Source organism: Dreissena polymorpha, chromosome 5 (assembly GCF_020536995.1).
Source record: "Dreissena polymorpha isolate Duluth1 chromosome 5, UMN_Dpol_1.0, whole genome shotgun sequence".
In the NCBI taxonomy this organism is placed as follows: Eukaryota; Metazoa; Mollusca; class Bivalvia; order Myida; family Dreissenidae; genus Dreissena; species Dreissena polymorpha.
In genome coordinates this window covers 84,253,656-84,265,885 of record NC_068359.1, presented here as the reverse complement: position 1 = coordinate 84,265,885, position 12,230 = coordinate 84,253,656, and the positions used below count along the sequence as shown (strand labels likewise).

Genomic DNA, 12,230 nt, shown 5'->3' with positions numbered 1-12,230 from the left:
AGGCATTAATATATTTCATAATCCGTACACATATCCTTTGTTTTGCGAATCCCATATCCATTCTACACAGAGGTGAGAAATATATAATGCGTGCCCTAATCACATGTCCTACGCTAGCTTACGTACTCAATATATTTATTCACAATACAACACAAAGAATTATTTATGAATGAAAACAAAGTTTATTTATAACTCTTTCTAGATGAAATTATTTTAAATACCCCCTTGTGTAAAATGCTGTACCGTAATCAGCTGAACAATATCCAACCAAATGTTTTCCTCACAAGCTTTTCACCAAACGCATACCCGGTATGCCAAAAATCGATCAACCGCAGACGGGTAGTCTAGATTAAAGATTAACCCATTCATGCCTAGTGGACTCACCCATCCTTCTAAATTGGATCAATTAATGTCTAGAATATTTATTTCTATATTTATAATATTTCTAACAGTAATTCCTTTAAGCAAACAGCGCAGACCCTGATGAGACGCCGCATCATGCGGCATCTCATCTAGGTCTACGCTGTTTGCCAAGGCATTTTTTCTAGACGCTAGGCATAAATGGGTTAAGTACACAGTTTCAGAATGTGTGTGTACACGACATCAACGAATCCTCAGATACTTCATGCCTATTGTAGAGAGTACAAACGTCTATAGATACTTATACAAATGTATAACATGTATACGTATTTGAAACGAAAACAATACTAGTTTTGGACACTGATAAAAACCCGCGTTTACACAATAAACATCTTAACGAGACTACACGGAAAATACAGCCTATCGATGACGCTATTAATAGCATTACCGAGTTATTTTTAGCTATTGTAAAAACCCATTTTATGTTCGCCGATAATGAAACAAATAAAGCAAAACATGATTCATATAGAAACGTTATGATAAATGAAACAAGTTTAAATGTCTGCGCATTGTATAGGTTGTAGTAGTAGTAGTAGTAGAAGTAGTAGTAGTAGTAGAAGTAGTAGTAGTAGTAGTAGTAGAAGTAGTAGTAGTGGTAGTTGTAGTAGTAGTAGTAGTAGCAGTAGCAGTAGCAGTAGCAGTAGCAGTAGCAGTAGCAGCAGCAGTAGTAGTAGTAGAAGTAGTAGTAGGAGTAGTGAAAGTAGTAGTAATAATAGGAGTAGTAGTAGTTGTAGTAGTAGTGGTGGTAGTAGCGGTAGTAGTAGTAGTAGTAGTAGTAGTAGTAGTAGTAGTAGTAGTAGTAGTAGTAGTAGTAGTAGAAGTAGTAGTAGTAGTAGTAGTAGTAGTAGTAGTAGTAGAAGTAGTAGTAGTAGTAGTAGTAGTAGTAGTAGTAGTAGTAGTAGTAGTAATAGAAGTAGTAGTAGTAGTAGTAGTAGTAGTAGTAGTAGTAGTAGTAGTAGTAGTAGTAGTAGTAGTAGCAGTAGCAGTAGTAGTAGTAGCAGCAGCAGTAGTAGTAGTAGTAGTAGTAGAAGTAGTAGTAGTTGTTGTTGTAGTAGTAGTAGTAGTAGTAGAAGTAGTATTAGTAGTTGTTGTTGTAGTAGAAGTAGGAGTAGTAAAAGTAGTAGTAATAGTAGGAGTAGTAGTAGTTGTAGTAGTAGTGGTGGAAGTAGCGGTAGTAGTAGTAGTAGAAGTAGTAGTAGTAGTAGTAGTAGTAGTAGTAGTAGTAGTAGTAGTAGTCGTAGTAGTAGTAGTAGTAGTATAGTAGTAGTCGTAGTAGTAGTAGTCGTAGTAGTCGTCGTAGTAGTCGTCGTAGTAGTCGTCGTAGTCTACCGTAGTCGTCGTAGTCGTAGTTGTCGTAGTCGTCGTCGTTGTAGTAGAAGTAGTAGTAGCCGCAGTAGTAGTAGAAGTAGCAGTAGCAGTAGTTGCTGTAGTAGTTATAGTAGTAGTAGTTGTTGTAGTAGTTAAGTAGTAGTAGTAGTAGTAGTAGTAGTAGTCGTAGTAGTAGTAGTAGTAGTAGTAGTAGTAGTAGTAGTAGTAGTAGTAGTAGTAGTACTAGTAGTAGTAGTAGTAGAAGTAGTAGTAGTAGTAGTAGTAGAAGTAGTAGTAGCAGCAGCAGTAGTAGTAGTAGTAGTAGTAGTGGTAGTAGTAGAAGTATCAGTTGTAGTAGTCGAATTGGTAGCCTGATCACAAAATAAAAAAAAATCGCAGCGAGTCAAGTCGATACATAAACCGAATATTAATACGAAATTAACGCTAATCACTGCGAATTGATATTTCTGGAAAGTGATCAAAATGCAAAATAAAAAAAATAAAAAAAGTATGAACAGCTTGGACGTCGCCATCGTGACTATCACTTGAACATCCATCATCGTGACTATCACTTGAACATCCATCATCGTGACTATCACTCGAACATCCATTTTTCCACTTATTAATAATAAACATGAACCCTCTTATTGGCCGTTTCAAAAGAATAATATATCTACCTAATTAAAATGAGTTATAAAGCGGTTGTTTGTTCTATGTTGTGTGTTGAAATGTATGTTCCGATTACGTATTTTCCCTTACTCAGCTCAACTTTAGGCAATACGTTATTCAATAATCAATGGGCAAATAAGTTATATTAAAAAAAAAGAAATACACACACATTAAATTGTTTACAGTCACAAAGGCCTCGTTACAGTTCTCTAAGACATGAGTAATATGTTCGAGCTACTAATGCAAAATATACAAAGCATGGTGAAATAACTTTATTTTCCTCTAAATACATGAAGAGCTGAACAAGTTATAAGACAAAAGTTTACAATTATTAACAACACGCTTAAGAAGTATATGTTTATATAGTAAACTATCTTACACATCTATAGCATAGTAAACATTTACATGGTAAAAGACTAACGTATATACACAAACATGTATATGTGAACTATTATTTATAGGCATGGAATTCAATTTATATTGTTAAGGAAGGTACATGTTCTAGAGGTCAATGAAACAGAAAAAGCAGTATGCATGCGGTTAAAACAATAAACATATATAAGGAAATGAGTGAATACGCATAACGCACACACACGTGTATTCTCAAACCAATGCTGATCAAAACAATCTGGCATTATAGGCACGAAAAACGAAATTTTAGAATAACTTCTGTTTACTAATTATATACTCATAGCGTATTGCGGTAGGATTGATAGTAACAAAAGAAACAAAGTAGTAAACACGTAATAAAAATGAAATATAGATCACGTTCTCTTAATTATTTACGACCACAGTGCACGATGTAACATTTTAAGCATTGTACAGTTTGACGCGCCCGCGTTGAAGAACGTTTGACACATCAATACGTCTTCTTGCTGTTCAAGCTTTGTAAACTGCAGTATTGTAAGTAGAAATCTACCCCGCTAGTTTAATGACGAGTGCCACCATGCGTGTTATGTGGGGATTATTATACGGGCTGAAAAAAGTAAGTGTTCAATACTATTTGCACATTATCTTGAGTACTTGTGGCACTGTTCCGCGTAAAATCTCGATAGCATGCGCCCTACCGTTTTAATCACTGATTTCACTATGGGCAGCAACTCTGGACGGGATTTTGAGATTGCATATGGCACATATGGGTAACCGTCCTTTGATTGAATATTTCCGAATACCTGAATTCTCTGGATGGGTTTATCACGTGTCTTCGGATAATCCTCTTACACTGCATGTTTGACACAAAGGTCCCAATTCTCAAGTACATATTGGTATTCATTAAGATTGTACTTATGAAGAAACCTAAATATATCGGGGATAAATCATTGGCATTGAAAATCGTGGTAAAAAAATCGCGTCAGTCAATTTAGGAACACATGCTTGGCCAAGTATCTACAATGAAGCCTGCATAACTGTCGAAAACATTTTAGTTTTCGTGCGTCAACATATGTTTCGAGCGATTCAATATATAACACTGCGAGTGAAAAGTTAGTGCTGGTAGACAGTTTCAATGACTGCATGTGTTTCACGCAGAACCTGTGTGCTACCTCAAGTCTTTGTACGTTGAGACGATTATCGAACGACTTGTTCTCAGTGTGTCTTTGCTGGTGAACCGTCAGCATCTACAAATAATGCACGCAGTTATCACATGAAATACGTTATTATATCAACAAGATGAAACTTAAAGAGATAAAGCGTATATGTCCGTTTATTGCATGCTTACACTAGACGGTTATATACAGCTAAAGCGTGACCTTTATATATAAACACTGTTTATTTTATAATCAAAATATTGCTAAAAAGGAATTAAAACATGATATTTTTTAAACAAGCGTGATTAAGTCACCTCACACGGACACGAAAGAGCGCAACATATTGAATCCAATATAATGCCCATAATCTAGGGTGCCGTTAATGAGTGCATATTTTTGTCTGGTTATAAAAATAATTGTAGTCATTTAACAACACAATAGTACATTAGTAGTACATTTGTAGCACTATTTCGTTAACACAATTTCGCTATAATGTGGTATTTATTTTGACGTATTTCATGTTAAAACAATAAATTGCTTGCTTATGCCACCCATTTGGGGGATATATTTGCCCTTGTCCGTCCGTCCATCCTTCCGACTGTCTTTATTGAGTACGGCCGAACTTTTGACTAACCACTATTGAAAACTTTGGTAGAAGGGGAAGGAAACTTCGCAAACATAGCGACCACCGTGTATACTTAAGAATCTCTTTAATTTGGGTAATACATTTTAACATAATCCCTTTTCAGACAAACAGTTAAACAAACTTATAAACAAAAGTGTGAACTTGCATAATGCCATATTTTTGTTCGGATGTATTCAAATAATGGAGTTTTCAGACGAAAGCAAAATGTGGAGGCATCCTCATTTTACAAACACAATTTTTGTTTACAGAGTTCATTTTTAAAATCATAACATATCCCGCGAAAATAACAAACACAAAGTTTTTAAATAGAACGATCAAATACTGTGTTACATGTTGTTGTTGATAGCCTCGTCTTTTACCGTCTTAGGTCAGTAAGATTAAGCTATTTGTACCAAATGTTTAACCTCCAAAGAGAATGTTCTTCTGAATTTCGTATAATGGTACGCGTAAAGAAGAGACAAATTCGCCTCAAATTGCACATACTAAGACGTTTTACGAAAATGTTTCGTATAGACTATCGCGTTGCCAGCATCGTATCGTGTTTTTATCCTTTGTGATCGCTGAATTTACTTCAACGGAAAGTACAGAAAATGACCAAAGACATCTGATTATTCGTCCAAATTAAAAGTTCTTATTCTGCCCGAATGGAAGAGAAGTTGTCTGTTTAAAACATATTATACAATGTGAAGCTATCACGAAATGTATCGAAAAAGGAATCAATTAACCCATTTATTCTAGATGCGGCGTCTCATCAGGGTCTGCGCTGTTTGCTTAAAGGAATTTCTGTAAGAAATATTCTGAAAAATAGAAATAAATATACCAGACATCCCTAATTTTGGAAATTAATTGAACAAATTCAGAAGAACGGGAGAGTCCACTCGGCATAAATGGGTTAAACGCGTCATTATTTTTCAGAGATGAATTTGCAAACGTTAAACAATCAAATACTTGCACGACCTGTTTTCTCCCGTTGAGATTTCTTTACCACGCTGTATGGATAGTCATCAGTCATATTTCTTGCAGAATTTCGTTGAGTGCTGTTTGATAGAAGTTTAAAGATATGGTCAGACGAAATAATAATTGCTTTAACTTTCATAAACAAGAGGGCCTGAACGGCCCAAAGTCGCTCACCTGAAATAAGAAGATATTATTGGGACAAATCTTCTGACCAAGTTTCATGAAGATCGGAAAATAAATGTGACCTCTATAGTGTTAACAGGGTATTACTATAGCCATATAAGGAAAAATGCCCCGCCCACCCTGGCGGCCATGTTTTTCAACCAACAGGCATCATTTTCGAACTCGTCCAAGATATTATTGGGATAAATCTTCTGACCAAGTTTCATGAATATCAGACAATAACTGTGGCCTCTAGAGTGTTAACAAGATTTTACTATAGCCATAAATAGCCATATACGGAAAAATGCACCGCCCCTTGGCAGCCATGTTTTTCCAAAAAAACGTTACAATTTTCGACCTCATCTAAAATATCATTGAGCCCAATCTTCTGACCAAATTTCATGAAGATTGAACAAAAACTGTGGCTTCTAGAGAGTTAACAAGGCAAATGTTGACGCCGCACAACGCACAACGGACGACGGACGACGCACGACGGACAAAAGGCGATCACAAAAGCTCACCATGAAAATAATAAACAGCTATTAAGTTAAAATATGTTCAGTAATGAAAGAATTTCAGCTCAAGATTTTCTCTACTGAACAAATCAATACAATCGTATGGCGTACTTACATTACACCTTTTGCGCGTTTACCTAAATGAACAAAATAATAAGTATTAATTGTGGCAATCTGTTGGTTAACAAGATTGCATTTCAAGTAGTAAAAATATTTTAAACTAAACGACAAAAAAAGGTATCTTACATTACATGTCGATGTACCATACTAACACATACATAATTAAACTCAATGAATACTTCTTTGCTCTTTATTCAGTTTTTAACACACTGTTTCCAGGTCCATATAATTCTTTAAATTAGTTGTTAATGCAATATTTCCAAGTCAATGTAATTCTCCAAGTAACTATTTACGTTTCCATGATATGACCAAATCCATGTAAATCCACCCAGACAGGACCTCGCCCCACTTGGGGTCCTGAAGATAAATCTCTAGCGTCCCTCCTTTGAGTTAAATCCGTATTGCTTTGGTTTTCGAAAAAGCATTGCTTATATACATGTATCGTTACATAAACATGTCAACGTGATGGATCAGATTATTTCATTGAACTTGCATGTATTGGCGTATTTACAAACACCAAGTGTACATACACGACAACAAACATCAATTTATAATGTAATCTGGTCACGATCTATAATTAAAACGGACTGAAGCCAGATGCAAGCGTGCATCTACTGGCAACAAACTAATTGGTCTCCGACCACACTGACATAAACACATGGAATGCATTATTGCGAACAAGATATATACTTCAATTAAGTGACAGTCGAATTAATTGTGAATATCCCATTTGCAAATGATTGTTCAATTGATATAAATATTACCGTTAACTGTCTTCGTGTTAACTCTGCTATAAATTGGAACTTGTGCTGCAGATTTTGCTGGTAGAACTTCTCTGTAAGCAAACCAATAGTAATAAACACATGGTCACCATACAAATACCGTGTTTTCATTGATAACTATTTTCCGATACATGCGGTTGCTCCCCGTGAAAAATAACTAGACACCGGATTAAGTTCTGACTGTTAACCGCGCGCGCCTTTGTATCTCGGAAAAAGAAAATGTAATACAAATGAGACAAGGACTTTCCTTTATGTATTTTATGTGCAATGCACACAGGGTTGGTCATTTATGCCCATTTTCAAGTGGCTTTGCGATATTTATATTATGATTATCATACATGATGTATGTTAAAAAATACATTATGTCCGATGGGAAGAAATTTAATTCAAATTAACTGCAATATCGACGACATTGTGTATTGTTCCCATAACCTATATGTGGTGAATTTAAACTTATATAGATTTGCTTTGCTAAGACAAATAGGCAATATGCCCATCATTCCACATATAAAATAATTCAAAGAAATATATAACCGGTTGATTGTGAGGCATGTTATGTCGGGTTAGGTATATGTACATACATATGGTAAATTACAGATACAGCAACAGTTTGCTTTGATAACAAAACACGTTTAGAAACAATGGAGGAAAAACACACAATCATCTGCCTTAGACCATTGGTTAGGTTCTTTGGAGAAAAATGATAGCTTAATGACATGGACATGTTTATTTAAAAGTATAAATTTAAAATTTGAAAAGCATTTTCCAAATACATTTTACAAATATCACATGTTATCTTTCTGTTATTTATACACTCGAACATGGAAGATAAATACTCATAATCTCTTGAAAACTACAGAAATGTGATTTAAAATTTGAATCTTGACCTCTATGTTCGTATACTTTTTTATACGCCATAACATAGAATATAGGATAAATAACTTAAACAAAAGTTATCCTATATATAAACGTAATAAGTTAAAATTCGCAAACTGCTACTTAAGAACGTTCTTTGTGCACACAGTGTACATTACCCATAACATTCGAGAACGCACCTATTACAATCTGTAGTAGGAGAATCTGAAATATAAAACACTGATACATATCGATCATCTTATTGTAATAAGTAGTTAAAATGTATGCAAATTAATTTAAAAAAACTTGCTTGATTATAAATGAGCTTCAATGCGTTTTTGCACATATTTCTGTCTAGACCGTCCATATGTAATATGCACATCAGTAAATCGCCCTGATGTATATTATGTGTTACTTCTTGATTTGTAAAACTCGTAAAATTGGTATACCTATAACACGTTAACAGCGAATGAATTAAATGACATTTAATTGTAAGAACCTTCCGTAAGTTGAACAGGCGGCACCCAAGAGCAGCTAGCTTCTTCAGTCAGGTTCTGTGTTGAAAAAGGTGAGTTCCCTTTGTTAGCAGTGGATCCCAAAGTGCCTTGCTTGTTTAACGCTTGACACAGCTGGGCATTTTCAGCTTTACCATTTGCAAAACGTGATCTATTGCCATGCTTTAGATGTTGAACAGCTTTGCTCACGCTAGTAGAATGTTTGTTGCCATTGTTCGAAGCTGAATATAGTGGATTATTATCATGGACGTGTGTCCACATCGGATCATTCTTATTATGCTTGGGGTCGGGTTTTTCCTTTTTAACGGTTGTATACACAGGATCCTCATTATTTTCGGTTGTAGACATTGTGTCATCTTCAACCATTTTACGTGGTTCTGGTTTCTTCTCGCTGACGGTTGAATAGGTAGGGTCATCAATTGTAGCACAGGAAACATTTTGAGGACGATTGGTTACATATGAATACAATTGATCGTCGTCTTGAAAATTACCAGGAGTTCGAGGGTTCCTGGAAGATATATTCTCGTCTATTTTAAAATGCACTAGTTCAGCTTATTGCAAGAATATATGCATGTGTGACACACAACTGTGACGTTTATCTTACTGCTAACCGTGAGTATCCCAATATCATTTGTAAATCGATAGAACAAACATACTACACAAGTATGGTCACTTACTCATGCTCATTAGATCCGCAAGCACCCTCTACTGTAAAGAGAATGTAATATTATAACTTTAAGTGATACATTTGCAATTCTGTTGTATTTAGTCTGTAAATATATTTGAGATAAATTAAAAGATCACATTCCTTACTTTTAACGAATTCAAAATCCATCAGCATCAGATACACCTTTTATTTTGTAATTATGCAACTCTGGACGAAACCGAAGTACAAGGTTTAAAAATACTTTACTGAACTTATTATTTAATGATACATACATATATGTTTTCATATGATTAATTAAACCGCAGACATGGTCTAGATAAAAAATAAATCTTGTTAAAACCCGTTAATCTTTCTAAATGCATTTATTTAATGCTAATTATATTATTTAAGTTGCGTACGTGGGCGCGTTGTTTCAATATCCTTGGCAAAGCTGTACAATGGATCTCCCTGTAATATCCAAGGTAATGTGTTTTTGTTCAGCAGATGCGCTGTAAGTGGACAAAGACCACAATACCGAATTGAACTTCTGCGAAAGTGTTATAATATGCACTCACCGGTGAACGAAAATGACTCGAAAAAGTCATTGTTCTTTTATATCAGAACACAGATTTCTTGATTTATTACATTACAATTTAACTGTGTGTGTGTTCTCTCTCTCTCTCTCTCGAGAGGAGACGGAAGAGAGGGCGAGAGAGAGGAGGGGAGAGAAGAGAGCGGGAGAGAGAGAGAGAGAGAGAGAGAGAGCGAGAGAGAGAGAGGAGGGAGCGAGAGAGAGAGAAGAGAGAGAAGAAGAGCGAGAGAGGAGAGAGAGGAGAGAGAGAGAGCGAGAGAGAGAGAGAGAGCGAGAGAGAGAGAGAGAGAGAGGAAGAGGAAGAGAGAAGAGAGAGAGAGGCGAGAGCGAGAGCGAGCGAGGCGAGAGAGAGCGAGGCGAGAGAGAGAAGCGAGAGGAGAGCGAGAGCGAGAGAGAGCAGGAGAGCGAGAGAGAGAGCGAGAGAGAGCGAGCGAGCGAGAGAAGAGAGAGCGCGAGAGAGAGCGAGAGAGAGAGAGCAGAGAGAGCGAGAGAGAGGCGAGCGAGAGAGCGAGAAGAGCGAGCGAGAGCGAGAGAGAGAGAGAGAGGAGAGCGAGGAGGGAGAGAGAGAGAGCGAGCGAGAGAGAGGAGAGAGAGGAGAAAGAGAGCGAGAGCGGGGAGAGAGAGAGAGAGAGAGAGCGAGAGAGAGAGAGAGAGAGAGAGAGAGAGAGAGAGCGAGAGAGAGCGAGAGAGCGAGCGAGGAGAGAGAGGAGAGCGAGCGAGAGCGAGAGAGCGCGAGCGAGCGAGAGAGAGAAGCGAGCGAGAGAGAGAGAACGAGAGAGAGAGAGAGCGAGAGAGAGAGAGAGAGAGAGAGAGAGAATACCGAGAGGAGCGAGAGCTATGAGAGTCTCTTAGATCGATATCTCGCTCGCTCGGAGCAGCTCTCTCTCTCGTCTCTCTATCTCGATCTCTCTATCTCTCTCTCTCTCCTCTCTCTATCTATATATATATATATATCTATATATATATATCCCGTCATGTGAAAACCTGACTTAATGGACCTTTACAACGTCATCAATAAAATTGCGAAATGACGTAATGTGTTTTTGTGGACATTTGCACATGCCTTGCGCGCAAAGTTGTTTGTATTTTGTTTAATTCAAAATGGATTTTCGGTGATATGGACCAAGAGATGTAAGTATATTTGCCATCTTTCAGCTTAATCAATTGCTTATTATTACACTGTCTTTATTTATCGCCTGCCTTACTATAATTTACATAACTTATTACAACCCTTAATTTTTGTTGTACGGAAATTGGGATTGAGGAAGGGATGACAACTTTAAATTATGAAACTATACGCATACTAGTTAATGTTGACAAAAAAAAGGCAGCCAGTTCCTTATTTTACAGGGCACGCTAGCAGTCACGTGGACAGTGGCTTTGTCGCCATTAAAAAGAGGTTTAGACGTTGCCATGTCAGTACGCTTGCACACCTGTCGGACGTCGTGAATGATTCATCCAACTCCAACGCCTCCGTCCAATACTCCCAGTGGCAGTGGGAGGATTGGCGCGCTTTCCTGCAGCCATAGTTCAGAGCTTTGCCGGGCATTCGGTTTTGATTGTTTACACTAAATACGTGCTGTATATAGTCTTATATTTTGTATACTGATAAAAGCGGCACAAATAAAGTATCGGTACATTATATTGATTTTTAACATAATTAAATTGAATTGCAGGAAATATCAGTACTTCAGATTTGAACAACGGTGTCCCGGATATGTTTTCGCAAGGGAACGACATGGATCAGAAGAGACGAAGATTCTTTTGACATCAGAATCCGGTTTTGTCGCAACGGAGAGACCGCGCACGCTCACAGCTGCAGGGTTGTCGGAGCAGCGTCGCGCTTACATGACGAAGATTGTCTACGCCTACGTGTCCGCTGTGCATCGTGATGTGTTAGTGCATCAGGAAGACTGTGATGTTTGATTAGCGCACACTTCAACATACTCAACTTGGAGTATTGAGAAATAATTGTCTCAAAAAAATAATCGTGGAAGTGGATATTGTTGTGTTTCTCTACTTCACGGATTCATTTACTGTTATTAACTTATCATTATTGTATTAAAATGGTATAGTTATATATCTAAATGTTACCGATTGTTACTTATGAGCAGTTGAATTGCTTTATTAAACAGAAAACACGTAAATATTAACTTGCGAAACAATGTTATTAACGCCGAAAATAAAGAAATTATTTTGTTAGTGTCGTATTAAAGATTTAAAATTCCGCATAGTATTTGTTCTATCACCGTCAAAAGAGTTGCAGATTTGAAACCAGGAGAAAAAAATCTGTAAGAAAATGATAAAAAGTAAAAATCGAAAAGTGTGTCATTAAGGCATGTTTTCACATGACGCGTATAGAGATATATATATAGATATAGAGATAGAGATAGAGATAGATAGAGTAGATAGATATAGATATAGATATAGATATAGACATATATGAGATATATATATATATATATATATATAGATATATATATATATATATATATATATATATATATATATATATAT

The 12,230-nt window shown here is 36.5% G+C and overlaps 1 protein-coding gene across 1 annotated transcript; it reads left to right on the top strand.

Moving 5' to 3' along the window:
• Nucleotides 1-963: 963 nt before the first annotated feature.
• LOC127831414 (uncharacterized protein DDB_G0271670-like) lies at nt 964-11,639 on the top strand (the record flags this gene model as incomplete). The annotated part of the gene is made up of 4 exons (XM_052356399.1): nt 964-1,668; nt 10,287-10,349; nt 11,064-11,128; nt 11,390-11,639. Coding segments are annotated over 4 exons (1,083 nt in total), but the record flags the coding sequence as incomplete, so codon positions are not given.
• Between the last annotated feature and the right edge of the window lie 591 nt (nt 11,640-12,230).